This window comes from Phragmites australis, chromosome 24 (assembly GCF_958298935.1).
Source record: "Phragmites australis chromosome 24, lpPhrAust1.1, whole genome shotgun sequence".
NCBI classification, from domain to species: Eukaryota; Viridiplantae; Streptophyta; class Magnoliopsida; order Poales; family Poaceae; genus Phragmites; species Phragmites australis.
Window position 1 is genome coordinate 352,917 of NC_084944.1, and position 27,935 is coordinate 380,851.

The window sequence follows — 27,935 nt, forward strand, 5'->3', positions numbered from 1 at the left end:
TATTTTGAGCTGAGTTTTGAAGGTGAGAGTGAGTCTAGGGCGATTTGTCGTGGAATTCGGTGGTTTTAGGTGGTGGCCTGGAACCAAATGAGTCTGTATTTTCCTTTCTTCAGATCAGGCATGTTTGCCTGCCTAACTAGTCGCGATCTTGTGTTCTTTGAGCTGATCGCACGGATTTGGCATGAATTCTGAATCTCAAGGACTCAGACAGGCTGGGGAGGTGACCGCTCCCTTTTCATCGAGATGTAGAGTTAAATCTCTAGTGGATGAGTAGCAGGGCTGGCTGCCGTTATCTAAGTTCAAACAGGGTTACTTACTAGTAGCACAAAGTACTAGCTGCAGAGATGCTCCACAAACCTTTCTTTTTTCACCCAGATGAGATGTCAGAATGCTCTTCAAAGCTAGTATTTGTACATATACAATACACAAGACATGCATACGCCTTAACGGGCAGATTTCGAGACGCGTAGAGCAACTCGTTCGGGTAGCTCAGCTGATAAACGAAGCGTATCAAAAGGACTTGGGCATGCAATGTCTCTCTGATATGGTGATAAATTCGCTGCTCCAGCGAAGGTTTGGAGCTAGTAAAGTTTATATTCATGCTAAACATCGCCCGAAAAGAAACTTGTTGGCAAGAACTGCCTTCCCCATCCTTGCAGATCAAACATGCAAGGAAAAAGACCTACTAAACGCCACTTTTGTAAAGTTAGAGTTAGGAAATTGAAGAACAAAGCACAAGGTTCAAGCGACGATTTGCTCAATTTCACAAGAGGACAAGAAAAGGTACAGGCACAAGAATGTTTCTTGGACAACATTTATTGGAAGTCTATCAGCAACTTCGGATGCAAAAGAAGAACTGCAGCAGTTGCAAGTTACTCCTTTCAATCCAATGGAAAGATCACCTGCACAAGAATAAGAAAATACTGATTTAGTTATTCAGGTGGTTCTTCAAATAAGCAATGCCTATTTAGCTTTACTTGTCTATTCCCACAATCAATTTCCATGGTTACATAAGGACCATCATGATAGATGTACCAGTGCAATCGACGTGTCGGAAGAATGATCATATATTCCCATGAAATGTGCAATGAAGTAAGCAAACAAAAAACATGTTTGAGTGAAAGGTTGCATTCCGGCACTAACATATTATATTTGATCAAAATAGACACCATAACTACCTCAAATATTCCTCAATAATCATAAGTAACTATATCTTCTTTCTTTTCATGGCATGAGAATATTACAGACGATTGAGGAGTGGAGGATGATGTCTGTATTAAATTTTCTTGATACAACACATATCGAGCTTAAGAATCTGTTAAAGAAGCCATAAAGAGATACAAAGATACTCTTTAGAAAAATTGATAGCTAGAAAACACACACATACTTTGGTGCCAATGGAGGTTTTCCAGTTGAAAATTCAAAAGTACTGTTGAGTGTTTTCATCCTTAGGTTTAGATCACCTGTTCAAAAATGATGGCCAAGACACTAGTTTTACAATCTTTAGACACTGTTCATACAACTCCATTTTGAAGACCAGTGCCTTTCATGTAATTATTGACCTAGACAGTTAGACCCATAGACCGAGTGCCACAGCATACCTTAGTACCGTGTTAATCAAGTTCCCCACCTACTACAATCAACAATGAGTATAGCTGGGATGTAACATGGATACATGATATCCTTCTGCTATATTTCATCAAAGTCAAATTGTTGAAGTAAAACCAGCACAAATAGTAAGTAGGTCTAATAATGCATGATAAAAGCTACAAAGTTCTAAATCTCATATAATTCCAGTGAAAATGCAGATAGAAGGTAACTTAAGGTCGATTCCTAGAGAAACTTTAGAGAAAATTGTTGGCCCAGGCCAACAAAAGTTAATTGATACAATTACATAGTTGACTGCCTATCACTATAAATGGGTACACTATTGAGAAATTTAGAATTTATCCAGATGTTTGATATATATCTTAGGACGAGGTAAGAAAGACTTAACAAGCTAACAGCAGCAGTGAGAGGTGAACACTGCTGCCATCTTCACGTGTACCTAGTTCCCATCCCCAAGTGTATGTAATACCAAGAAAACGCGAACCCTTTGCTTGAGGACACGAGGAATCATGCTCAACAAGAGAAAATTCCATCAAAGGGTTAAACGGAAAGGACAATTCACACATACAGTCAACTGAAAACCCCTTCCTGCATTTGTGCTAGTTTAGAATTCTACTCTATTGTATTTCCGATTATCTCTGTCAGGTTACTGTTGCCCCAACAATGTACCAATATATTTGCAGCATCACCAATAATCCACTTTTTTTCCACCATACATATTACTGCGTGTGACAAAGAGTAAAGCATTTCATTTTAAGCTGCATTTAGTTTTAGCAGGCAGAGGGGACGAGGCCTCACCTCTCCAATCCAGGAAGAGCAGCACGAGAAGCAGCAGCGCCGCTACTCCGCCTCGACGACCTTCTTGGGCTCTGCGCACCAGAGCAGAAACGACCACATCGATCAATCAAAGTGGACAGAATGAATAACGAAAAGAAGAGATGGGATGGGATGGGATGGGATTGGACCGTGGAACTCGGGCGGGCGGGCGTCCTTGCCCCAGCCGACGCCGCGGGTGGCCTCGAGGTACTGGTCGACCAGGTGGCGGCACTTGTGGTGGTGGTTGATGCCCTCGATCCGGTAGCACCAGCGGAGGCGCTCGCGGATGATCTTGGCGGTCTCGATCTGGATCCACTTCTCCCGCACCAGGTGCTCCCGGTACTCCAGCATCGCCACCGGGTCCCCGTACGGGTTCTTCGGGTCGAAGTCATCCGGCGGCCGCTCGTCGAACTCAACCTTGGCCTTCCGCACCATCTTCGACGGCCTCTTCTGTTGTCGCCGCCCCGCCGCGGCCGCCGAGCTCTCCTCCGCTTGGGGATTGGTGGTGGTCGACGAAGCTCCGCTGAATGATGGGGTCATTTTGCCTGTGGGCTGACACTTAGTTGGGCCGGCCCACCAGACTCAAATGTTTGCGGTTGCAGGAAGCCTACTCCACCCATGATGATTAAGGGTCTGTTTATTTTAGCTGGAGTTTCTGAAAAGCAGTTTATAAAAGCTGGATTGTGAAAATTTGGATTGTAAAAAGCTGGATTGTGAAAAACTTTTAGATTGTAGATTCTAAAAAACTTTGATGGACAGTTTAGTAAAATAGACTTTCACAATCTATCAAAAGCTGAGAAAAACCAGCTTCTCATATTTCCACAATCCAACCAGCAGATCTTAAAAAACTATAACCAAAAGCTGTCTGTTTGTTTCAGCTTCAGATTGTAAAAGCTGAAAGCCATAATCCGAAGCTGAAACAAACAGGCCTTAAGAAAGGCAAAGAGCATCCTTAGCCATATTTCCGCCTTCCTGCTCCCCTTCCTCTCGGTCCTCCTCATCCTTCGTAAGGCCATATTCACCGTCGCGCACGGCACTGCCAACCCTAACCCCGGTTACAGCACTAGCAACCCCCGCAAGTGCAAGAACCAGCACCAGTGAAGCATTGATAGCGAGGGAGAGAACGAAGGGAGAAAAAAAAACAAAATGTTATGTTTATAATAATAATGGTGGGTAAATATGTGTCATAATTCACAATTCAGGAGCAGTCTTTCCCTGTATTATGGCATAATCTGTCTTCAAATTGTGAAATCTAGATTGTAAAATTGATTTATTTATTTTCGATTCTGAATCCTAAAATCATAATAAAAAACAAACAAACCCTCAGTCCCATCTATTGTTTCTTGCTAATTCAGTTCCAGGCACGTGCTAAGATATTCAAGCGATTCAGCTGTCATTGTATTGTTCATGAATAGACTGTAGTTACAAGACCGATTGAAAATGTAAGGAATCATGCCACTATTTTGTTTTCTTTATGTATTTTATCCATGGACGATGGTAACGTAGAATTACAGATAAGATGTCAGCTGCAACTCCCCTTTTAATCTGCGAAAATAGTAGGGAATGAAGCATTACTTGTAATCTTGCATTGATGCTTTTATTTGCCCCCAAACTACCAAAAGCACTGAATCGTCGTTGTATCACCCAAGGGCAATTCCTTTAGTTAATGTAATTGTTTTGCAGTTGAGCTATTATTGACCGGCTATCTAAGTCAATTGATGTAGTCATGCATAAAATTAGTGTTAAATGTTCCGATTGCTCTGCTGGTTGCTCTGGTATGACTACCCATACCTAATTATGACACAAATTTGAACCATTCATTATGTTTTAGATTGTTTTTGTTGGATTATTGTGAATTTTAGGTACCTTCTGGAGGCATATGTTCATTTTTCAGCTGTGTTTTGACTCTTTTGTAGTATTCGCCTACAGAGGCTGTATTTGTCACATCTGCCCTTTTATGATGCTGTTGATAATCTTAAAGCTGTGCTACAGATACTCTAATCGAGAAGCAAATAAAACAAACTCTAATCTTATAGCTACGCTAGAAAGACATCCAACATCACAGCAATCTATGGTAATACGAAAACAGTAACTCAAAATTTGCGTGTCCTGTTCACATTTTGTGAAACAGCTGTGATTTAACCTATGGGCACCTTGGCCATTCCTACGTTCAAATATTATTAGCTGCTGGTGAAGCGTTTGCTTGTCGGCGTATCTGTTTTTGCATTGCTGCTTTGTGTTATGAGGTTCTTGGTGTGGTAATGATGTTGTATGGTTGTTACAGTATTTCAGTTGGGGCTTCACCTTTTGGAGGTGTCTTTGCTGGGTGCCTAAACTCCAGTCTGAATTCTTTGAGGCCAGGGTGTGGCAGTACAATTATGAGATTTATTCTTCAGGAAGTTATAGTATTTGCTGTTCTGGTGCAACTACACGTGGATTTGGTTCGCGCCTAAATTTACTAGGTTTAAGATTAGCTAAGTACGGCTAACGAATTTTTAGTCACAAATGTAACAAAATTAGTAAAAAAACAAAGCATATAACAGGTATGTTAGAAAGCTAATAAAACATGGTTTATCGTAGTTATAACACTAAACAATTTACTAAAAATCGTGCATAACCTTATGCGTAGCAAACACCCGAACCAAACTGCCAAACTGGTGAGAGCTTGTGCTGTTTATTGATAACACTGGAGCCTGGAGGCTTGTTGCCGAGAGACGATGCCATTTTTTTATTTTTCTTTTGGGAGGGAAGGATGTGTCTCCTTTCTTTAGAGAAGAGGAAGCTGCAGTTGCGATCTATCTATCCATGGACCTCTGTACGTGATGATGGTGGTTAAATCTGCGCCCTGAGGAGCTAGGATTGCTGGTGAGCATATGCAGTATGCTTGGAGTCGGTGCAACATGCTGAACGAATCCAAAGAAGATGACGATGGCACCACTGCCATTCTGACTTACACCTTCGAGTGCCAAAACAGGGAAGGAAAAAGATGGAAAGGTGACGCTCGCTCCTCCGCCGCATCGTCTTCGTCGTTATCTTCGCTCCAACGGCTACCTATGCTGACATCATCACCTCCCCCGCTGACCCATCCCTAGCCTCCGCCCACGCCCGCGGCCTTGTGGTTGCGTCGCGTCCTCCTCCTTGAGCCGCCGGTACACGCCCCCACTCCTGCGCCCTGTCGCCTCCGCTGCAATGCGCGCAGATAAGCAGCCAGATGAGAGCTAAGAAGCAGGTGCGACAAGGAAGGCCTCGGTGTCTCCCATGGCAGGCAGGGAGAAAGAGAAGGGCACCCACCTGTGACCTCGAGGGAGCGAGTGGCGGCGGCCAGAACCGGCAAATCTGCACACGCGAGCAAGAACAGAGCGTTAGGCGCTCCGCTGGATTGATTGCACGGGGATGGGGAGAGAGATGTACCGGTGACAGCGGAGGAGGATGGGTCGCGGGAGAGGAGGAAGAGGACGAGAAAACAGAGGAGCGTGAGGACGGGGATGAAGTGGATGGACTTGTCCGGCACGGGCTCCCTGACCAACGCCTTCGCCGCCTTCTCGTCCTCGGGCTCCTCTTCAAGGGCACAAGGCCTCGCGGGTGGCGATCCGAGGGAGAGGCGCTGCATTGCGGCGGAGATTACTGTGGCACGGGCGGGGAGGAGGATAGCCGAGTCGACTGTGCCCGTGCGGGGTTTAACGAAGGGAGGGCCGTTATTTATTATCTCGTCACTCGCACAAGGAGAGAAGTTTTTTATTTTTTATTTTTACAGCGCATGGAACGCAGCAAGTTTTTTTATCCCACAAGGAGAGAAGTTTTTTATTTTTTATTTTTACAGCGCATGGAACGCAGCAAGTTTTTTTAGTTCTCTAGAATGCAGCAAGCTAGAAATGCCAGCCAGCGTGTCTGTCCCGTTTCGAGGAGGACCGTGTATGCGCAAGCCAATTTCATGATTTGCTGTATCACACACTGCCATCTTACTATTGATTTATTGATACTGCATTAACAGTGCAATCAAGTGATTTTGTGTATTTACAGTCCATCCGTAATACTTTCAATGTCTATCATGTGATCTGATTTAACGAATACTATGATCTCATAAATAAATATGTTTGGTTGTCTATATATACTATTCTAGTCTAGTTCAGCGTATGCATGATACTATATCCGTTTATGCGGACGAGTCAATTTATTAGTATTATAAAATAATCTTCATACATGTAACTAATTATAATCTTAAATTTTATATGTATTCATATGACCTCAAATTCGATCAACTAAATAAAACTTAACTTAGTTTATCCAAATAAATACAAACAACCAAATTTTTTTTCAACAGATATGATTTTACTCCGCTTACTTCTCTCACCCTATATAAACGATCCATACAGAAAATACCCTACAAATACAACCCATCACAACCTTATTATCCGGAATCTCCCCAACAAAGGTAATGTCTAACCTTACTGCGAAAATCATGATCATCCAAGTCCTCACTAGTCGTGCGCATGAATGAAGATTCTTACGTTATCAGTTGAATGACTAATGTATGTATATTCAAGGAGCATTTGCCAACCAGAGTATCTCATGGGATTTTTCACATGAAAGTAGTTAAGTTTCTACGGGAATAACGGAGATAAAATCCCGTATTCCAAATCGAACCTACGTTGTGTCTCGTTTTAAAAGAGAGAAGCCTCACACTACCGTCGATCCAAACGGCCGCCGCGACGTGCCTCCCACTACAGTCGCGCTCGCTCCCACTGACAGTGGGCCCTGACGAGGCGGCCACGTCACCAGCGCCCATATACCCCCATGATATCATTCCGGGGCGCCACCACGTCCTCCGAGATCCGCCTTCTCCGGCCGCACCACCCAAATCCTCCTCCTCGTCTCCCTCCCCGCCTCCCCCGACTTCGCCATGACCGACGCCACCACAGCCGCCGCCGGCGACCATGTCGACGCCGCCGCGCACAAGCCTCCGGAGACGACGACCCGCCGGGGTGCCAGCGCCGTGGCGGCCACCATCAGCCACGCGCAGCAGCAGCAGCAGTCGCGGCTGGACGACGAGCAGCTGGCCGAGCTGCGCGACATCTTCCGCTCCTTCGACCGCGACGCCGACGGCTCCCTCACGCAGCTGGAGCTCGGCTCCCTGCTCCGCTCCCTCGGCCTCACGCCCAGCGCCGACCAGCTCGACGCGCTCATCACCCACGCCGACACAAACTCCAACGGCCTCGTCGAGTTCTCCGAGTTCGTCGCGCCCGACCTCCTCGCCGACCGCTCCCCCTACTCCGAGGACCAGCTCCGCAGGCTCTTCAGCATCTTCGACCGCGACGGCAACGGATTCATCACCGCCGCCGAGCTCGCACACTCCATGGCCAGGCTCGGCCACGCGCTCACCGTCAAGGAGCTCACCGGCATGATCAAGGAGGCCGACACCGACGGCGACGGACGCATCAACTTCCAGGAGTTCTCGCGCGCCATCACCGCCGCGGCGTTCGACAACATCTTCTCCTGATTACATGCCTACCGGAATTTGACCAATGCACGCGCGCATCCATCGTTACTTGGTTTCGATCTTGAGTTGGTTTTCTTTTCTCTTTTTGGGAGATCAATCAGTAAGATTAAGTAATTTAGGAAGCTGCAGGTGAGGTGATGTGCTCGATCCTGTGAATAACAAAAAAGAAGGAGTCAATTTAGGACAAAATTACATGGTTAAATGGTTGATTGCGCTCGCCTGTTCCTGTCAGTGTTTGCTTGCATGTCATGGCAAGATTAGACGCTGGTCAAGGATAATTAGGAGATCATCCTGATGTGCATATCATTGAAGCACACCCATAAAAATGGTATGCGAATCGTGCTCGGTGTGTTCGTCCTCTGTCTGTTCTGTTGATCATTCGGATGGTGTTCTCGCTGTTCTTCGCCCTGTATCGTCCTCTCACATAATTCAGTGCACGGCTGCCAATCATAACCCTTTACGTTCTGCTTAAGTTATTGACGGAGTTTAATTATTGTTAGCATTGGACAGCCAGGCTAGCAATCATGAATTTAACTTTTGTGGTGAGAATATATGCGTTGGCCTGATCCAAATGAAAAGTCCAAGCATCTGCAAAGTCTCAAAATTTTAGCTTTGATCTGGTCAGAATTCAGATAGCTGACAGCTTTGTGCTTTTATTTCTTCTGACCTGCAGTTAGTAGTATATAATTAGTTTTAGAGAATGAATTTAATATAATTAGTTCCTTTTTGGAGGTTAAACCACACCCTTCTATTTTGTAGTTCCAACTTTGTTTCTATATGCTCAATGAATAATTAGAAAAAATCTACCTCATTCTCAATCCATTTGCCGACTCTTTTTTTATGGTTCTGCTCTTATCATTAGACCTAAAAAGCAGATATTGATAGTAACCTAATAAAATAAAAACCATGCAAGCGCTTTTTTTTTTTCTAAATTAAAGTATTGGATCTTTTGTTATTTAAGGCCCTCTTTTCTCCATCTAATTTCTACTTCTACTGCTTATTTGGATGCCCATGCCCTGTTTAAAGGTGAACCTCCGGCTGCTTAATTTGGATACCATCTAGTAACAGATTAAGAATTATTGCATCTTCGTTTTATGCAGACCAAGTGCCATCTGAAGCTTTATCACCGGTTGTTGTCTGCATGTACTGTAAACTAGCAACGGGCAGAGACAGAGAGGTGTTTGGATACAATAAAAATCCACTGACCACCTCTTTTTCTGAAAACCAAGCTTGCACGGTGCTGTCTCGTAGTACTGGACCTGTCGTTTTGCATCCGTACAACACTACCACTTTATTTTTTAAGCATAACCTTTCAATTCAAAACTGTAGAAATGTCCTCCGACAGTTCAGAGACTAGCTTAGTCTGAGTCGTTCGGTTCGTGTTAAAGTGTATTTAGGATATCTCTAGATATTAGTTTAGTATTAATTGTAATTTTAATATAACTGTTTTAACTCTGGGAGACGTTTGTTGCTCTCTAAACTTTGTACTTTATATATTCCACTCGAGACTCAACGCAGTATATCGAACACATTAATCAATTTTCAATCTCTTTCAGTTTGACAAGACTGTAGCGACCTCGATTAGACCTGCGGACGCTGCGAAATCACCACAGAGCATCACGCTGCTCTGCTGGGAGGAAATCTGAACAAGTAAAGAAAGAAACCTACTCTGTGATTGTACATATGTTTGCCTTGGCCGATGATCGTTGTGCTTCAGGGTTGTCCTCTAGATGTATGATCGGAGGCCAGGATCCTGATGTAGAAGAGCGACACCAATGGCTGCTCGATCAACATGGTGACACAGGCATTTTGGAATGCAACATGCACTTGGCAGTGTCTTTACAGCTTCTCAGGTGTCTGGGTTTTTTTTGCAAATCTCTGAGTCACATTCATGGATGTATGGTAGCAGAGTTGCAGTAGAGTAGACGAGAGCGTTGAGCCGAGAATGTATGGTAGCATCTTCTCCGTTGGAGACTGGAGGAAGCTACTATGGAAAGCTTGACATGATCAGAGTTACGCCTTTATTGTCCAATCAGGTATCAAAAGAAGTTTGCGTTTTCTCGTTTCATCTACGTAAACATTGTCCAGTTCCAAATTTACGCCACCGTCCACTTCTTCCCCCGTTTTCTCGTCGCGCTTCTACTCGGCCAGCCTCCTTGAACCCTTTCTCTGTTTCTCTCTCGAAGCCGTGCCGCCACCACGGGAAGGGAGCAAGCGCGCCTCCCGAATTCCGCAGCACCACTCTTCAACGTCTCATCAACGACTCCTCAACGTCGCGGACATGGAGGCGGCGGCGGCCTCCGACGAAACCCTAGCCGCCGTCTTCGCCCAGCTCAAGCCCCACACCGTCGCCCTCCTCGACCTCCTCCGCAGCCGCGGGGGCTCCGGCTCCCGATCCAGCCCCTCCGCCGCCGCCGCCGCCGCATCCTCGCTCCGCGCTATGGCCGCGTTCCTCCGCTCGGCCCCAGCCCCCGCCCTGCAGCTATGCTTCGAGTACTCCCTTCTCCTCCACCTTATTTGATTTTGGTTTCAGCGTGCTAATGTAGGGCTTGATTGGTAATTTGTGTTCTTTAACCTTCTAGTTATACAGTCTTTCCATTGCTCCTGCTCCTGGATGCGGCGGTGCAGTGCAGGAAGGAAGGCAATGCCCCAGGACAGAGTGCGGGGGACCTTCACATCACTGATGCCGTCGTCGAAGGTGGGCTGGCCTGCCTCGAGGTGCTTCTCACCAAGTGCCGCCTCACCTCGGTCAATCAGGTGAGGTGCTTCACTCTGCTCTGCTGATGCCTGTTTATTCTCTAGCCTAGCCTCATATCATGGAATCCCTGGATAGAACCTAGCAACCTGCTAGTTAGCTGCTTTACTAAAACCTGTCGATTGCCCAGTGTAACTAGTCTAGTGTCTAGTAGTATTTGATTTGACAATAGATTTCTGGACAACTGAGGATGATGTTAAATGATGTGCCTTTGGATGTTTTAGCATGCGCAACATGCGATTCTGTTTTCTTCTATGTTCAATCCATTTAGTTACATCTGTAACGTTAGCAGCGTATTTTCTTCCTTTGCTAGATGGTCGCCATGCTGAAAAAGTTGACTTCCGGGGCTATGCTTTCACCTTTGGAGGCTTCAGAGGAATTCCGCGGGGGAATCATAAGATGCTTCAGAGCCATGGTTTTGCAGTTACAGCCATGCTTGGACCGCTCTTGTTCTTGCAAGCAAGCAACAGTGTTGCCTGCAATCCCAACCAGTACAAGCTTGGAAGTTGGAAGTGTAGTTCGCTCAAAGTACTCTGCACAGCCAGAGGAGTGCTTGCTTGCATTCCTTCGGTCGCAAAATGCTTCAGCTGCTGTGGGACACTGGCTCTCACTTCTTCTCCAGGTTTGCATCCATTGTGTATCTGTTTCTTCTCTGGGTGACTAAGCTTTAATTCTGATTTTTGTTTGCTTTCATATGGAAGGCATCAGAACTTGAGGCATCAAGGGGGCACCGTGGAAGTGCAGATGTTAGAAAGGAATCGCTGCACACGCTGCGCATTCTTATTGCCAAGGTGAGAAGAACCATACATGCTCTTGTGATGCATCCAGGCAGAAATGCTTAAGCGAATATATTTTTTAAGGATCTTAGCATATCATTGATTACCACTTGCCATGCTAGTATATCAGCCCCAGCAACACCTGGCACAAAACATAGGAGCATGAAATAGACTGAAGGTACACGAACCAAGGCAATGCTATGCAGTTAGCTGTTGCATTGGGCCGATTGGCATGATAATCAATCTACCAATTTTTATTAGTCTTGAAACAAAAAATGAATAAGATATATTCAACTGATGTTATCTGTATCTACTTTCATATATGATATGTGTGGTACCAGTTTCCTCTTATTGCATTAGTAAGATAATCAACCTCGTATTTATGATTGGCATGTCCTAGTACCCTTGTTGTATGCAAGATTCCTCAATGGTTTTTAGTTATTGCAGGCATGATTCCTCCTGCTGAGACTATTACTTTTCTTTTCCCATTATGCTTATAATTCATTTAACTCTTTTTCTTGTTTAGATAGGTTCTGCTGATGCACTTGCCTTTTTCCTTCCTGGAATTGTCAGTCGCCTTGGAAAGGTTCTCTACACATCTAAGATTATGATTACTGGTGCTGCTGGTAGTTCTTTGAGCATTGAGCAAGCCATTCTAGGATTGACTGAGGCTTTGATGATAGTCCTAAATGACAAGGAAAATTTTAGCGCACTTTATATACCTATAAATGAGAATTGTGCTCATTCTTCTGGCCACAGTGGTTCAACTGAGCATGTATTGCAAATGCTTCGCCAATTACCAACCAAAAGTCTATCTGAACAGATAGTCCATGATGAAGCTTCAGGCGACTCTACCTCTGATGTCAATAATTCTTCTGCTGATAGAAAGGCACTAAATGTAAAGCGGACCAAAAAATGGCTTGAAGAAACAACTAGCAATGTTGATAAATTGCTTTCTGCCACATTCCCACATGTATGTTTTCCTTTGTTTGTTATCCTATAGGTAAAAAAAATGTGAGTATTCAAAGTTTGCTTAATATTGTGTCATCTTTGCAGCTTTCTATTCACTCATCTGAGAAGGTGAGGAGGTCGGTGGTTAGTGGTGTAAGAGGGCTTTTGTCTACTTGCTGCTGTACATTAAAGAGAAGCAAGATGCTACTTGTGGTATGTGAACTGTAATATTTTTGTCACCTGTGAGAGCATGAAAGTGTTGGATATATAGTTATGCTCACATATTACAACTGCGTAATCATATCTGCATGTCTTTTATCTTTTGGAATTTGTTACCAGGCATTCAGACCTTTGCCTCTGCTAGCTTTTCCTAGTCCTTGACTCGAATCTGTATTTAGTTTTTAACCTCACAAAGATAATATTGCAGGAATGCTTATGTGCTCTGGCATGTGATGATGCTGCAGCTGTGTCTGAGGCTGCACAAGATGCTCTCGATTATCTTTTTAAGCAGGGCCACAATTTTATAACAGAAAATGAGGTTTCTGATATTTTTACCAGGTTCGTGCTATTTTATTTTCTAAAACGACCACAGTTGATGGTGGCATGTGAGAGCAAAGTTCTCAACTGTTTTTCATGTCAAGCAGGTTAGTTGAAAGGTTACCGCAAGTGGTACTTGGAAGTGAGGAGATAACTGCGCTTTCACATGCCAGGAGGTTGCTGGCTCTGACCTTTTTTGCAGGCCCTCAGTTTCTGATAAATCATCTTCACCGTTCTCCTGTGAGCTCTCTCTCTCTCTCTCTCTCTCTCTCTCTCTCTCTCTGGGGGCTCCGGGAAGTTCTTGATGCCCCTTATGTGGATCTATGATTCTTCTATTGACTTTGAAATTGATTCCCCTGTCAGGTTATTGCTGCTCGTTTCTTTGATTGTTTGGGTTTATGCATAAGCCATAGCTCACAGTTCTCTGGTTCCATGGACAAGCTAATTGTATCAAAGCCACTGTCCGTTGGGTTTCTTTATTCAGTTGCTGAGTTGAAGAGTGGCGCCTATTCTAAAGATATGACTCATAGTTCTCTGCATGCCAAGTCTACATCTGCAGCCTCCAAAATATCTGTTATCCAAGATAATGGTTTGCCAAATGCAATACTCTATACAGTTGAATATGAGTTGCCCCATGTACCACCATGGTTTGTTCACACTGGTAGTCAGAAACTTTACTTGGCTCTTGCTGGAATAATTAGACTTGTTGGTCTATCAACAGTTTCAGGTACTTTATGAACTACTTACGGGCTGTTCGACTTGTCACATTTTATGAGTGATGCCATTTTCTATGCTGTAATCATGGCTCATCATATTTGTTTGCTTGTGTTGATGCTAGGGGAAGAAACTGGTGCATCCTTATCTGTTTTTGTTGATATTCTACTCGATCAATTTAGGAGGTTGAGCACTGAGCTGCGTGCCAAAGATATTTACAAAGACAGTTTGCAGAGGTGGTACATGAGAAGTGAGGCTGGACAAACACTGCGCCAGGCAAGTTCAGCTGTTTGCATGCTCAACGAGCTTATGTATGGTTTGTCAGATCGATCCCTTGGTATGTTTTTACAACTGTTCAAGAAGAGATCAGCACAGATGATAAGGACAGCTTGTCAGAATGATCAATTAATTGCTTGTGTTAAACATGACGAAGTTACTAATGAAAGAGATATCTGGGGATTTAATGAACGAAAGGGCACTAAAGACAGCATTCTTCATTGCATTGGTAGTATTCTGCATGAATATGTATCTCCTGAAGTGTGGGATCTTCCAACAGAGAATGACACTGAGCTATGCCTAACAGAGTTGAACCTGCCATTGCACTTCTTCCGTGATACAACTGCGTTGCATACAGTAATAATGAATAACTGTGATTTATAAATTTGTTTTGTTTGACTCTTTTTTGCTATTCTATTTAAGTAATATCTGTTTGGATTATATCTTGTCTGCTCAGGTTTTTTAGTTTTCTTATTTCAGATAATGATAGAAGGAATTGGAATCTTGGGTGTTGTTCTTGGTCAAGATTTTGCACGTAGTGGGTTCATGCACTCTTCCCTTTATCTTCTGCTCCGTGAGCTTATCAGCTCAAGTGCTCAGATAAGAATCGCGTCAGATGCTGTCTTAAGAGCACTTGCTGCTGCTGGCGGACATTATTCGGTAATAGATTGCCTTATCTCATGCCAGATTTTGTTTAATCATCATTGTATTTTGTATTTAAAATTTGTCTTCCTGCCCGTACAGGTTGGCCAATTTGTTGTCGCAAATGCAGATTACATTGTTGACTCTATTTGCAGACAGTTGCGTCACTTGGACCTGAACCCCCATGTTCCTGATGTTCTTGCTTCCATGCTGTGTTACATTGGTGCTTCTCATGATATTTTACCTTTCTTGGAAGAACCGGTATGTTTTAGGGTGGATGTAGATCTTAAGAGTAAAGTTTCCATTTCTTCAATGATGTTTTTAATTGGGTAGTGCTCCTGTAATTTTTCTGTAAGAAAATTGCGGGATTCATAAGCAATAATGGATCAATCAAGTCAGCACATTGATGGCCGCTCTACTGTTCTTGAAGTCGGTCACTTCACTTTTTGGAAGCACCTTCCTGTTTAATGTATTATTTTAGGGGATATTATGATCTAGATGGGAGTAAGGAACAAGGGGTTTCCTGTACTAAAAAAAACTAATGTTGCAAGCAAGTTTCATATGTGTGAGTTCATCGCGATGCCTGTAAATTCTTGCAGATGCGAGTGGTTTCCTCCGAGCTGGAGGTTCTTGGCAGACATGACCACCCACATCTAACTGTTCCATTCCTGAAGGTACTATGATATAAACAGTATTTTTTTTTTAATGTTTGACCGAAAGGGGATTGTTTGAGCTTATGTGTGTCAGTTTATTGTTTGCTGTCTGGGGTTATGACTTGTACTTACTGATCATTTGGCTCTAATATGAGGTCACCAAGTTTTGATACCTTCTCACAGTAGGGATGATGTTTTTGTGGAGGCTTTCATTATAATTGTTCTTGAGTCCACGTGTTGGTGTGTGGTAGTACAGTAATACATCCACTTTGTTAGACAAGGTTTTCTAAAATGGCTATTTATGCTTATTTATCTCTTAATTAAATAAATATATGTGAAGTCCACAACATTTTTATTAGACTTGAAATCTATGCAAAGTCAAGCACATAATTGGCCTGTGCAGGATTCTATTTCTAGCATATGTATGTACTTGTTTTCATCTTCCTTTTTCTTTGTCAGAGCGTGCCTGTGCATTACTGATGCTTCATGTGTCATTAAGCAAGTAGTTTATTTTCATGCTCCTTTTTGGTTTATCTAGGCGGTTTCTGAGATTGCCAAGGCATGTGGACATGAATCTACTAGTTTGCCAGATGAGGCTCAGTCATTTTATGGGAAGGCCAGTTCTGAAGGTCAAGCAGTCCAAACTATGGTTGAAAAGAGAATGGAATCCAGTGCAATGTCTGGTAATAGCTTGACATGACCCATTTTTGTTTTTCAGCATGTTTTACAACAGCTAGCTAGGGTTGTAGTTCATCAAAGTAGTAACAGATGATCAATTAGCATATAAATAAATCGTGCTCCACTATATCTTCATGGGAATTTGCTTCTCATTGCTTTTTGAGTTATCTTGGTATTTGCTGATATTTGATAATATATGGTATGCTAATATTTCATCTAAGTATCTAAACAAGAAAGTAAAGGAGATATGCCACTTTTGACTTCCTTATTTGGTTTAACGATTTCTTGTTTTATTAATGTATAGTACTCTTGCAAATTCTTGATTGAAGTTCTGATTGCATCATATGTCCTGTGACACTCTCGCTAATTCCTTTTTGCTTGCTTTCCTTTAAAGTTTTAAATGCTTAAATTCTTGTGTGGATATCTAACCATGATGATACCAGCTAACAGTGTGCTAGGGTTTTCCTGTGACTTCAATCCTCTTATGCGTGTTCTAGTTACCTTTCTACATCCTGCCGCCAGTTTCCTTACTTTCATATGCAATATATTATGGCTCAGCCTGCTTAACCCTTCTAAAAGTAGTTTAGTCTTTCATACAATTTCCTTTGGTACTTTATATTGATTTTTTTGGGAATTACTTTTCCAAGGGGATTTTACATTGCAGTGTCACTAATGCTCAGTCTTTGTTATTGCATCAGAAAGAATGAATGTTGATGCTCAACCTGATTTTATGAGCTTGGAATATTGGGAAGATTTACTTTGTAAGCTGGATGAGATGAGAAGATATAGGAGAATAGTTGGATCTCTTGCTGGCTCTTGCTTGTCAGCTGTCACCCCACTTCTTTCTTCAAGAAAGGAAACAGCCTGTCTTGTGGCCCTTGAAGTTGTTGAGGTATTTTTTCTATTAATAGGGATAACAAATTGTAGTAAGTTCAAAATTGTGGCTTTTTTAATCTTGCACTTGGAAAGCGAACATTATCGTAATTTTTACGGCCTTCTCTTCATCATTTGTTTCCACTATTTTATTTGCTATACTTTTTGGCCATCATTTGCAATGATATTCCAAATAATGGGTTTCTATTAACTTGATTTATATATTTTCATTCTTTGTGTCAAGGAATGTCTTGCTTAATTGTATACTTAAACAATACTGGTAGGACAACTATGTACTACTGTTTATTTGTTTTCCAGTTTTGATATCAATGGGACAATGCTGTGTTTTTATCTTTCGAACTGCTATTGCAATCTTGCTACCTTATATTACTTGGTGACATAGTTTTCATATTGTAATTTCTATTGTATTTTGTATTAAATAGTGGCGAAAATTTACTGCAATGTTACATTCAGAAGTAACATATACCTGCAAACTTTCATGTATCAACCCAGCAAAAAAGTTATTTCCGACAGTTGTAGCCATATTATTAATGTTATCTATTGTCTCTAGAACGCTATTATATCTATCGCCAAGGTTGAGGAGGCTTATAAGTGTGAAAATCGAAGCAAAGCAGTTATTGAGGAGGCCATTCAGTTTCTGTCATTTGATGAACTTGATGGTACAGATGCCACCGAAGATGCTGATGAGAATAGATTACTCCCAGCTATGAACAAACTATGGCCGTACTTGATTATCTGTCTAAGGAACAAGATCTCAGTGGTATGGTTTCTCACATCTGATTGTTTTTTGTTGTGTAAGTTATGTCTGTATTCATTTAGCTTGCTTGTCTCTTTATTTTTACCATGAACATTTATGGATGAACTAACAATGTTTCTCAAATTGGCTTATAGCAATACTTGTTAGTGTTTCATGTCTTCCTTTCACGAAATCATGGTTGAGGGCTTTTGATCCACAAGAACATGTCACAGTCACACTGTTCAACTGATAAGCAACAAATCTTTATCATACTCTGCTTGACTAGTTTCTGAGTGAAGAAGACTAATTTCATAATTTGTGTGTTTGAGCTTGGATCAGGAATTTGCCGTGATCACTTTGGATCTCTAATGGATTCTTGATGCATTAGTCTATAAACAAAGTATTTAGATGTGTTTCTGTTTTCTAAACAAATGAACTTTCTTTTGCTTGTTTTTACTTTATGTGCTTTTGCTCTAATTTCAGCCTGACTGTAACTTGTCTTCCTTGTTTGTAATATTGCCCTGACCATAGTATTGTTTTGCAGCCGGTTGTTAGAAAGTGCACTGAAGTATTGAGTAGAGCAATTGGTATATCTGGTGGTGATTTTTATGTACGCCGGTTTCATAAGGATGGATCTATTGTTTGGAGATTGTTGGCTTTATCTCCATTCCGTCGAAAAAGAATGTTGCTGATGGATGAAAAAGCAATCATTTTACCATATAGGGATACCTCGCTTACCTCAGAGGAACCTATGGCTGAGATCTCCAGCCAAAAGGTTCAGATTGCAGTCCTGGACATGATAGCTGAAATATCTTCCAACAAGAGAAGCGCTATTGCATTAGAAAGTGTGCTAAAGAGGGTTTGTGGCCTTGTGGTAGGTATTGCCTACAGTAATTTGACAGGTTTGCGAGAAGCTGCTATAAGGGCATTGGCAGGACTTGCCTGTATGGATGCTGACCTTGTCTGGCTTCTCCTGGCGGATGTGTATTATTCACTAAACCAAAGGGATAGACCTTTGACACCCAACCAAGATCTGGTGGAGATATCTGATCTTTTACCCCCTCCAATGTCTTCAAGAGAATACCTTTTTGTGCAGTACGGAGGTGAGGGTGTCAGATGTGATGTAGATCCCTCATCTGTGCATGAGGTGTTCAAAAGGATGCAGGATGCGGGCTTAACATGAAATCTGGTAAAGTCCATAGCTTTCCAGCTGTGCTACATGTTTTCTGTTGTCACATATCTTTATTTGAGAATTCTACTATGTTTTTCGGGTTTGTTGATCCTCTCTGTTTTTTACCTTGCCAAAGGCATTTTGTGTCATGCTGACAGCCCTTATACATCGAACATATCATTACCTGCACTGGCAAATGGTAAACCTTTCAGAGTTTTGCTGCAAATCAGTAGTTATCACTTTTCAGCCCGTAAGATGAAATTTGAAGAAGCCTACATAAACAAGAGAAGCAAGTAACTGTTAGATTTATATGCATAGTGTGTACTTACTCTCTAGTATAGGGTGCTTTCTGCATATGTACCATACTCATACCTTGTACATCTGACCTTTTGGGCATAGCAATACATCGAGTTGTCCAGTTCAACATGGTATTAGAGACCATGGCTCTCGATCCTCAGTCCACCACTGGTTGGTGAGCCACCACCGCTGGCTGTGGTGAAGGCAACTCCACCTCTCCTCCCCTTTCTCTTCCCCCTTCGCACGGATTCGACACCCTCTGCTCCGGATCTGGCTCCCTTTGCTCTAGCTCCCGCCACATCTATGCCCGACCCCGCCGCCTGCTGTCCTGAATAGAGCCGCCGCCGTCACAGTGCTGCTCGACTCGACCACCCTGATTCGGACCGCCGCTGCCATGGTGTTGCCCGCCTTGGTCGTCGTTTCCTTGCGTGTGCCTCGCCATATCCGTGCCCGGCCCGCCGCCTGCTGCCTGATTCGAGCAGTCGCCACCACTCGGCTCCCTCCGTCGTGTGCTCCGGCCTGGGGTCGAAGAAGACGCTGTTGGTGGACGTGCGCCCGAGTCTCGGCTCCGCCGCTTGGGCCTGGGGGTCTCGTGTGTGCGTTTGCCTCTGTCTATTTACTAGGTTCATGTGAGTCCATTCCAAAAAAATAGAGGGTTGTTGTTTCTGTGCCTATCTGCCTTCATGGCGTCCCCTGGGAGGCTAGGTGCCATTCCGGTCCTGCGGTGCTCGGTCTTCTTCGATGGCACAAACATGGGGAGTTTGCGTTTCACATGGAGATCCACATGAGTGGTCATCGGCTGTGGGGCTATCTCACCGACGAGCGAGCACATTCTCGTCCCGCTCTTCCGACTTCACTCAGTTACCCACCGGAAATTGATGATGATACCAAAATCACACTTCTTGATGTTTTCGAGGCTGAGATGGAGACTTACTAGTATGACCTCGCTGTCTATGAGACCTGGCTGCATGAGGAGGCCTATGCGAAGGCGATCTTGTTTGCGAGCATGGAGGTCGAGCTCACGATGTCTCTTAAGGGCATCGTCACTATGCAGCTGATGTGGGCTCACCTGTAGTTATGAGATTCGTAACAAGGCGATGTACCTTGCTGTTGTGGAGGAGGCTTAGTCACAGACTGAGATGGACTCCATTGTGGAGGAGTTCCACCGTTAGATGCTTGCAGTTAGGCACAACCTCGACAACTTGGGTGCAGAGTTATGTGGTGTTGGCACTTGCATGTGCTGTGATCGCCACATGAGTCAGAGAGAGACTCTTCGGCTTAATGAGTTCCTCTCTCAGCTCCGCCCTGAGTTTGAGACTGTCATATCACAGTTACTGATAGGTCTTCCACGCCCATCGCTTGATGAGGCGATGCCTGAGCTGCGAGTTGAGGAGACATGTCTTCGAGCGGGAGGTGGGCAGGGTTTAGCTGTCTGCCTCCATCCTGGCTACTCGAGTCCCTTCTTCAGCTCTCCCACACCTTCCCAGGTGTTTCCGCCTACTTTGATGCCACAACCCTCCCCAGTGGTGGTAGAGGCCTCTTCTGGTGTCGTCTGCGACTACTACGACAGGCCTAGACACCTTGCTAAGGCATGTCGTAAGAAGCAGCGCGACAAGTAGGCTTGTCGTGGTGGCCGCTCCTCTTAGGGGTAGGTGGACCCTTCACTTAGTCGAGTTCTTGCTCGGTGTTTGCCACCGAGTAGAAGGTTCTCGTGTTATTTCGCCGTCTGACTACTATAGCTTCTACCTCAGTACCCAGGGTTACTGCTCAGGTTTCTGGTTCCACACCACCTTCTTCCCATGCAGGTATATCATCCAAATGGTTTCTTGATTCTAGTGCCTCCTTTCACATGACTCCAGATTCAGCTTATCTATCTTCTGTGTCGTCTTCCAGCTCATCACTCATAGTTCAGACTGCATATGGCACCCCCCTTCCTGTTGCAGGACAGGGCACCCTATCTACTTCCTCCTTTTATGTTCCTATAGTTTCTCATGTTCCTAAACTCACCATGCAACTTTTGTCTGCTGGTCAGATTACTGATCATGGCTGTCGTATCATTCTTGAGGCTGACTCTTGTTGTGTTCAGGATCTTGGTTCTGAGCTTTTGGTGGAGACTGGTCCTAGACGTCATGACTCTTAGAGCCTTTGGGAGCTTGATTGCCTGCGTCTTCTTTCTGCTACTTTGGACAGCCAGTCATCCAGTTCTCTTGCCTTCGTATCAGCTGCTTCCTCTACCACCACTTTTGCACAGTGGCATCGTTGTCTAAGACATCTCTCAGGTTCTAAAGTTTCCACCTTGGTGGGTAGTGGTGTCTTAGATCCTGTTTCTGGTGACACTCCTCTTCATTGTACGGATTGCAAGCTTTATAAATAGCAACTCCCTTATCCTTCTAGTAATTATGTATCTCAGCATCCTTTTGGTCTTGTCCACTCTGATGTATGGGGGCGTTCTCCCTTCGTTTCGAAAGGGAGTCACTCCAATTATGTGATCTTTGTTGATGATTATTCGAGATTTACTTGGATTTACCTTATGTCTTCTCGTGGGTAGTTTCTTTTCATTTACCAGTAGTTTGCTACTATGATTCGTACTCAATTTGACTCTGTCATTCGCGCTTTTCGTGTTGACTCTGCTGGTGAGTACGTCTCGAATGCTCATCGTCGCTATCTCGCTGATCAGGGCACTCTTGCTCAGTTCTCCTGCCCTGGTGCTCATGCTCAGAATGGAATTGCCGAGCGCAAGCATTGTCACATTCTCGAGACTACTCGTGCTCTTCTAATCTCTTCTGACCTTTCACCCCACTTCTGGGCTGAGGCTGTTTCCACGACCGTCTTTCTAATTAACAGGAAGCCGCCCTCTGTTCTTCAGGGATGTACTCCTTATGAGTGTCTCTATGGCACACCTCTAGCTACAGTCGCCATCGGTGCTTTGGGTGTCTTCTATGTTCTTCTTCCACCTCGTGAGCACACTAAGCTAACTTCTTAGTCAGTTAGTGTGTTTCCCTTGGCTACAGTACGGAGCACAAGGGTTATCATTGTTATGATCTTGTTGCTCGTCGGATGAGGATATTTCAAGAAGTCACCTTTGACGAATTCCGTTCTTCCTATCATCGTTCTTCCACCAGTTGTCCATCCACTTCAGCAGAGTCTTTCTCTTTCCTGACTCTTCCTGATTTGTTTTTTCCATTGCCATCCTCACATCTTTCATCACTATCCTGCTTCACACAGCCACCAGTCTCCCCAGCTCCTTTGCCATAGCCACCATCATCTCCATGATCACCACCTTTTGCTCCACCGTTAGTTGGTTCACCACCTTCTCCTGTGATTTCTCTTCGTGAGATCACTCACTTCTACGCTCGCTATCCCCGACATCCTCCACCGCCTGACTCCTCTCCGTCTCTTCTCTGTCTTGCTCTACAATCTCCACCTAGGTGACTCCTCTCCGTCTCTTCTCCGTTTTGCTCTACAATCTCCACCTCGGTATGATCTACGCGATCGTCGTACTATTCGGCCACCTGAGCACTATGGCTTCGCAACTGCTGGTTTTGTCGAGCCCATGACCTACCGAGAGGTCGTTGTTCATCAGGAGTGGAAGCATGCTATGGCTGCGGAGATTGTCGTTTTGGAGCATACTAGCACTTAGGATCTTGTTCCTTTGCCCTCTCATGTCACTCCTATCACTTGCAAATGGGTTTGTAAGGTCAAGATCCGCTCTGATGGCTCCCTTTGAGTGCTACAAGGCTCGTTTTGTGGCTCTGTGGTTTTCAGTAGGAACATGGTCACGACTATGATGAGTCTTTTGCTCCAGTTGCTCACATGACCACTGTTCAGACTCTTTTGGCTGTTGCCTCTATTCGCCAATGGTCCATCTTAGCTAGACGTCAAGAATGCTCTTCTCAATAGTGACCTGTGTGAAGAGGTTTACATGCAGCCACCTCTAGGATACTCTATTCCTGTTGGCATGGTTTGTCATCTGCGCCGTTCATTACATGGTCTCAAACAGGCTCCTTGGGCTTGGTTTGAGCGCTTCTCTTCGATTTTTACTAATGCTGGCTTTAAGCCTAGCGACCACGATCCAACTCTCTTTATTCACACTTCTAGTGGTTGCACGCTTCTTCTCTATATTGGTGACATGATTATTACTGGTGATGACTCTAAGTTCATTATCACGGGTGATGACTCTCAGTTCATTGACTTTGTAAAGAAGCGTCTCAGTGACAAGTTCTTGATGTCTGACTTGGCCCCCTTCACTACTTTCTTGGGATCTAGGTCTCTTTCACGTGTAATGGCATCTATCTTTCTCAGGAATACATTTAAGACCTTTTTACTCACGCTGCTCTCATCGATCACCACACATCTGAGACACCTATGGAGCTTGGTGTTCACCTGTGGCCCACTGACGGTGAGCCTTTTGCAGATCCCACGCTATCGCCATCTAGATAGGAGTTTGTCTATCTTAGGATCACTCGTCCTGATATTTCTCACTCTGTTTACATCCTCGGTCAGTTTGTTTCCGCCCCCACCCAGCTACACTACACCCACCTTTTGTGTGTTCTGCACTACCTGTGTGGCACCGCTTCTCGTCATCTCTTCTTCCCTCGCTCTAGTTCATTCCAGCTTCAGGCGTACTCTGATGCGACTTGAGCTAATGATCACTTTGATCGTCATTTGCTCTCTACCTACTGTGTCTTCCTTCGATCCTCTTTGATTGCCTAGAAGACCATGAAACAAACGGCAGCTTCTCGTTCAAGTGCAGAGGCTAAGTTGTGGACTACGGCAGCATTGACAGCTGATGTCACCTGGTTACAGTGGCTACTTGCGGATTTCGGTGTGCCAGCTACTGCACTGACTCCTCTCTCTTCTGACAGCACTGGTGCGATCAATATTGCTCGGGATCCAAAGAAGCATGAACTCACCAAGCACATTGTGGTTGATGCTTTCTATACGCGATCGCAAGTGCAAGATCAGGTTGTGACTCTTCAGTATGTGCCTTCAGACCTTCAGTTTGCTGACTTCTTTATAAAAGCACAAACAAGAGCTTAACATGGATATTTTCTCTCCAAACTCGGTGTTGTTGATCCACCGTGAGTTTAGGGGGGGGGGGGGGGGTAGATGTATATGCAGTGTGTACTTACTCTCTAGTATAGGGTGCTTTCTGCATATGTGCCATACCTATAACCATACCCATACCCTGTATATCCGACCTTTTAGGCATAGCAATACACTGAGTTGTCCTGTTCAACAGTAACAACCAAAGCTAATTATTGTGATATAATTTATGGTAGGGATGTTTTTGTGTATGACATTGAAAGTTACTGGGCTTGACAGTAAATTTTGGTTTATTTTGTATCTGCATCCCAAACTTGTTGCATTGATCTTGCATGTACTTTACTATCACTGTTATTCCTTGTGGTTTCTGGCTAAGCATCAATATTTATAATCATATAGCCAACTTCTGTGTTATTTCCCCTTATCTGAATAGTATTTTTAAGTTTGGTCAAAATCAGAAGCATGCACACGACAAGTCTTAACTATTTACTCCAATAATCTGTTCTTTTTAGTATATTAAGGTAAAAGTGGTACGCTTCATAACGCATATCCGGTATTTGACCTAATAGATATCTTGTGTACTACTACTTGACATATTTTACGCATATCCAGTATTTGACCTAATAGATATCTTGTGTACTACTACTCGACATATTTTTTGACAAACCTCTGGTCTAACCTTGAGTGCCCGTTTTTTTTTCTTAAAAACATCAGGAATGACGATGAAGGATGAATTGGAGTTACCGAGTAACATCTTCTCAATATGTGATGTTGCTATTGGATAGATCAATGGCATTAAGCTTCCTTGCTGGAATCTGTGAAGAATGTGATCTGTTTGTATCAAGTTTATTAGCATGTGTAAACGTCAAAGTTCTCCACAATTTTGGCAGCAAGGAGCAGTAACAATTACGACACAAGGCAAAGAACAGGACGGTTTTCTGATAAGAATAGTTCTGTAATTATATTGGGGAAACTTGTATCTTGTGTGAAGTTTAATTATGTAAAGAAAAAGTTAAGATATACCAAGTTCCATTTTTTGTAAGTGTTTTTTTGTCTGGAATAATTTCTGTCTGATGCCCTTTAAAGTCGTTCAAAATAAGTCTCCCTATATGCCATGAAACTTGTTAACCCTCACTAAAACAAAGGTGAAACATGGTGATAGTTGCTACTGTCGGACTCTCACGTAGCTAATTTTGAATCTGAAGCATCTGTGACTCATGTAGTCATGAACACTGGGTAAAAATCGCTCCGTGATGCACAAAATGTGATAGGTTGTATCAATTCAATCACAGTTTGTCTCTTGAAAGACACAAGAAAGCTAGTCGACTCAATACACGTTGCTGAGATTTTATCGCAATTCATATATCGATGCAAATAAGCTTGTTCAATAGACAGGTAAAGAATGTGGCACTCTTCTATTTAGTTCTGTGCAGTTCTGACTTCTGAATAATGATATATCTCCTCTTCCATCGTGGCCTATCACAGATTTACAATTGATCTAGCAAAGGGCTCCCTCTTTCGCAAGAATTAACAAGCCTCCATCGCCTCTCGAGATCCTGAAGTCTTTGTCCAGGTAGGTTGTCAAGAGCCAGGACCGGCCTCTGTGGCTGCCCAGAAATGGTGCCTACAATGCTAGCGAATGCTTGCTGCAAAGGGTTGCATGACAATCAATTATGTACCTCTATCCTTGACGGACTTTGAACCTCAAAAGTGGCAGTTGCGCTGAATGAAAATGAAGCGAATGGAGTTGAAAGGGTTGAAGCATTGACTATTGTCATGTTTTTTGAGTCAATTTATTGGGATATTTGCTATACTTTGACGAAAGGTGTTGCCCCAGCAGCTAGAATAGGCAGAAGCTCAGAATATGCTGTATATCTGCAAGTCAATGACCACACACTATTAATATAACCATCTTACCTTGGAATGGGTTAATCACATAAAGCCAGAATAATTAAGTTCATGAAAGGAGTGTCATGTTTGATGACAAATATTTTGAGGACACTCTATTACCAGAAGCAGAACATGACGTGTGCATGTGCCCACATATGTAGAGATGATTGTCTAATAAGTCTTCATACGATATGTCTTTGAACAAGAGGGTATTAGTCCTACTTCATTAAAGGCAACACAACAATGGTCCACCTGATGATTACAAGCACCTCAACCAATACAATAAAATAGGTAAGCATCCTGCAAAGTTGTCGCGGACTGGAAAAGTCAATGGTTTCTTACATCCGCGAGAAGCCTTCGCTATGTATTGTGAGACCTAAGCGCTTAATTCAATGGTTGTACTTGTACATGTACAAATCATATGGCTAAAGAAGTAGCCCAATTTTGAGTACAGAAGGCAACCTACTTGTTCAGGTGCATTTCAAGCTGATGGCTCACCCCCAAGCATCGCAGATTTGAGTCCACCCCCAATCATTTGAACGACATGGCTGGTTATTAGCAGTTGCAGCAGATATCAATTCATCACCCCCGAATCAATCGCTCGATCGAGTTGCTAAGAAGGAAGAAAGATCACAGCTTTAGGGAACAAGATAACTCACATGAGGATCCTGTTGCCGTCGAGGAGGTCCGGAGCCTCGACGGGCGCGGGCGTGGGATTGGCCGCCTCGAGCTGGGCAACGAGCTCGACGACCTCCCCCCTGACCTCCGTGGACGCCCGGAACCCGAGTCGGAGCCGTACACCGTGTCCACCAAGCATCGTTTCAACTCCTCCCTCCTCTCCGCCTCCTCGTCGCCTCCCTCCGGCTCCGGCGGCGCCGGTGCCGGCTCCTTTCCCCACTCGTCGTCGGCGGCAGGGCTAGGCGGGTCCGCGGCGGAGGGAGGCTCGGGCTCGTGCGTCCCTGGCTCGCGGCTCGCCCCACTCGTCGACGACGGGCGGCGGTAGGGTGGAAGGGGGGAAGGGACGAGAAGGGACGCGTGGGAGGCGGCGGCGAAGAGGGGAGCCATAGCCATTCCCTTGGCGGAAGGGGTCAAGGGGGTTTCATTTTGCCTGGCGGTGGCGGTCCGACGACGAGGTGAGTGTCCGTAGCCAGAAGAGAAGGGACGCCAACTGAAGGCCACGTGTTAACTGCTGTCTGGCTGGGATTTTTTTTTTACTTTTTTGTTTTTAAAATTCGAAAATTATAAATATATACCTCCGTTTTGAAATTCTGCACTTCTATATTCATGCTGTCCGTTATAAGAATGACATGCACTTGTTGTCCTTCAAATAGACGATATATAAGAAGGGCGAGTATAGATTTGTAAAATTTGAAAACAAATGTATATATTTATAAATTTAGATTTAAAAGTATAAAAATATATTCTATGTCTTGGGATATATTTGTGTGGGTCTGATCTAAATATGGAAGTAAATTTTATAGGACCAAATCCTTTGAAAGATCATTTCCCTCAACACGACACGTCTCTCTGCACGTGTCAACCGTTAGATCGAATAAAGAAAACATGAATCAAGATCTCGTAAAGATATTTTTGTAAAATATTTTATAGAATTTTCTTGCGTCTACCATGTTGTTGTTTGCCGAATTTCCCATGGCCCATGAGGATGCTGCATACATTGTATGGCCCCAACCCGAAAAGACTCAAAATCACATGCCTGAAGTAAATTTGTGCATGCAGTTGAGTAAAGAAGGCGTCGTCGTACCATGAGGGAGGGCTACGCGCACTATTAGGTGCACATGGTCACTTTGGCGGTGAGCAGAGCATATATTTCCCTGACCAGTCGCCTTCCCGGCCGGCCGGCCGGCGAATTTCCTTCCTCCGCTGACGATCGAGCATCAGCAACGATATAGCACCTACCGACTGATGGAAGATATGGTACGCGCATTGGTTGCTTATTAGCATCGCAGTAGCAGTGCGGTGCGGGCCGACGATGCGATC

The 27,935-nt window shown here is 43.9% G+C and overlaps 5 protein-coding genes across 8 annotated transcripts; 2 read left to right on the forward strand and 3 right to left on the reverse strand.

Annotated features, from left to right (window-relative positions):
- Window positions 1–737: 737 nt before the first annotated feature.
- On the reverse strand, window positions 738–2,950 carry LOC133907892 (NADH dehydrogenase [ubiquinone] 1 beta subcomplex subunit 10-B-like). 2 transcript variants are annotated; one of them, XM_062349994.1, is made up of 3 exons: window positions 2,574–2,949; window positions 2,407–2,477; window positions 738–902 (listed from the first exon to the last, which is right to left on the reverse strand). In XM_062349994.1, the coding sequence occupies exons 1-2, from the start codon at window positions 2,857–2,859 to the stop codon at window positions 2,449–2,451; spliced, it is 315 nt and encodes a 104-aa protein (XP_062205978.1). In that variant the 5' UTR covers window positions 2,860–2,949; the 3' UTR covers window positions 738–902; window positions 2,407–2,448. The 2 variants fall into 2 exon arrangements, with proteins under 2 accessions (XP_062205978.1, XP_062205979.1); XM_062349995.1 differs by lacking the exon at window positions 738–902 and adding an exon at window positions 1,445–1,463 and having other exon boundaries at window positions 2,574–2,950.
- A 2,356-nt stretch (window positions 2,951–5,306) lies between these two features.
- Window positions 5,307–6,085, reverse strand: LOC133906884 (uncharacterized). Its single transcript, XM_062348847.1, has 3 exons — window positions 5,836–6,085; window positions 5,710–5,760; window positions 5,307–5,608 (listed from the first exon to the last, which is right to left on the reverse strand). The coding sequence occupies exons 1-3, from the start codon at window positions 6,032–6,034 to the stop codon at window positions 5,490–5,492; spliced, it is 369 nt and encodes a 122-aa protein (XP_062204831.1). The 5' UTR covers window positions 6,035–6,085; the 3' UTR covers window positions 5,307–5,489.
- A 1,174-nt stretch (window positions 6,086–7,259) lies between these two features.
- Window positions 7,260–8,123, forward strand: LOC133906972 (probable calcium-binding protein CML11). The gene has a single exon (XM_062348941.1). It carries the CDS (start codon window positions 7,325–7,327, stop codon window positions 7,919–7,921), a length of 597 nt encoding a protein of 198 aa, XP_062204925.1. The 5' UTR covers window positions 7,260–7,324; the 3' UTR covers window positions 7,922–8,123.
- Window positions 8,124–10,068: 1,945 nt separating this feature from the next.
- LOC133906970 (uncharacterized) lies at window positions 10,069–25,089 on the forward strand. 3 transcript variants are annotated; one of them, XR_009907886.1, is made up of 19 exons: window positions 10,069–10,414; window positions 10,504–10,678; window positions 10,990–11,298; window positions 11,378–11,467; window positions 11,979–12,425; window positions 12,509–12,616; window positions 12,831–12,961; window positions 13,048–13,180; window positions 13,304–13,667; window positions 13,779–14,287; window positions 14,411–14,590; window positions 14,675–14,833; window positions 15,172–15,246; window positions 15,764–15,908; window positions 16,602–16,795; window positions 17,348–17,557; window positions 18,078–18,721; window positions 18,804–18,903; window positions 24,762–25,089. XR_009907886.1 is itself a non-coding variant. In XM_062348939.1 (18 exons), the coding sequence occupies exons 1-17, from the start codon at window positions 10,203–10,205 to the stop codon at window positions 18,714–18,716; spliced, it is 4,080 nt and encodes a 1,359-aa protein (XP_062204923.1). In that variant the 5' UTR covers window positions 10,069–10,202; the 3' UTR covers window positions 18,717–18,722; window positions 24,762–25,089. The 3 variants fall into 3 exon arrangements, 2 of the variants coding, with proteins under 2 accessions (XP_062204923.1, XP_062204924.1); XM_062348939.1 differs by lacking the exon at window positions 18,804–18,903 and having other exon boundaries at window positions 18,078–18,722; XM_062348940.1 differs by lacking the exons at window positions 10,069–10,414; window positions 10,504–10,678; window positions 18,804–18,903 and having other exon boundaries at window positions 11,107–11,298; window positions 12,026–12,425; window positions 18,078–18,722.
- A 212-nt stretch (window positions 25,090–25,301) lies between these two features.
- On the reverse strand, window positions 25,302–27,095 carry LOC133906973 (probable plastid-lipid-associated protein 3, chloroplastic). Its single transcript, XM_062348942.1, has 2 exons — window positions 26,597–27,095; window positions 25,302–25,922 (listed from the first exon to the last, which is right to left on the reverse strand). The coding sequence occupies exons 1-2, from the start codon at window positions 27,006–27,008 to the stop codon at window positions 25,888–25,890; spliced, it is 447 nt and encodes a 148-aa protein (XP_062204926.1). The 5' UTR covers window positions 27,009–27,095; the 3' UTR covers window positions 25,302–25,887.
- Window positions 27,096–27,935: the final 840 nt, after the last annotated feature.

Bases quoted from the DNA above. Each gene is read 5' to 3' on its own strand.
- LOC133907892 (XM_062349994.1), bottom strand. From the start codon at position 2,859: ATGGTGCGGAAGGCCAAGGTTGAGTTCGACGAGCGGCCGCCGGATGAC. The intron at 2,478-2,573 runs GTCCAATCCCAT...TCTGGTGCGCAG, and splicing joins CCGCCCGCCCGAGTTCCACG to AGCCCAAGAAGGTCGTCGAG.
- LOC133906884 (XM_062348847.1), bottom strand. From the start codon at position 6,034: ATGCAGCGCCTCTCCCTCGGATCGCCACCCGCGAGGCCTTGTGCCCTT. The intron at 5,761-5,835 runs GTACATCTCTCT...TCGCGTGTGCAG, and splicing joins ATCCTCCTCCGCTGTCACCG to ATTTGCCGGTTCTGGCCGCC. The intron at 5,609-5,709 runs GCCCTTCTCTTT...CGCGCATTGCAG, and splicing joins CCTCGAGGTCACAGGTGGGT to CGGAGGCGACAGGGCGCAGG.
- LOC133906972 (XM_062348941.1), top strand. From the start codon at position 7,325: ATGACCGACGCCACCACAGCCGCCGCCGGCGACCATGTCGACGCCGCC.
- LOC133906970 (XM_062348939.1), top strand. From the start codon at position 10,203: ATGGAGGCGGCGGCGGCCTCCGACGAAACCCTAGCCGCCGTCTTCGCC. The intron at 10,415-10,503 runs GTACTCCCTTCT...TTAACCTTCTAG, and splicing joins GCCCTGCAGCTATGCTTCGA to TTATACAGTCTTTCCATTGC. The intron at 14,591-14,674 runs GTAATAGATTGC...CTGCCCGTACAG, and splicing joins CTGCTGGCGGACATTATTCG to GTTGGCCAATTTGTTGTCGC.
- LOC133906973 (XM_062348942.1), bottom strand. From the start codon at position 27,008: ATGGCTATGGCTCCCCTCTTCGCCGCCGCCTCCCACGCGTCCCTTCTC. The intron at 25,923-26,596 runs GTGAGTTATCTT...ATTGACTTGCAG, and splicing joins GACGGCAACAGGATCCTCAT to ATATACAGCATATTCTGAGC.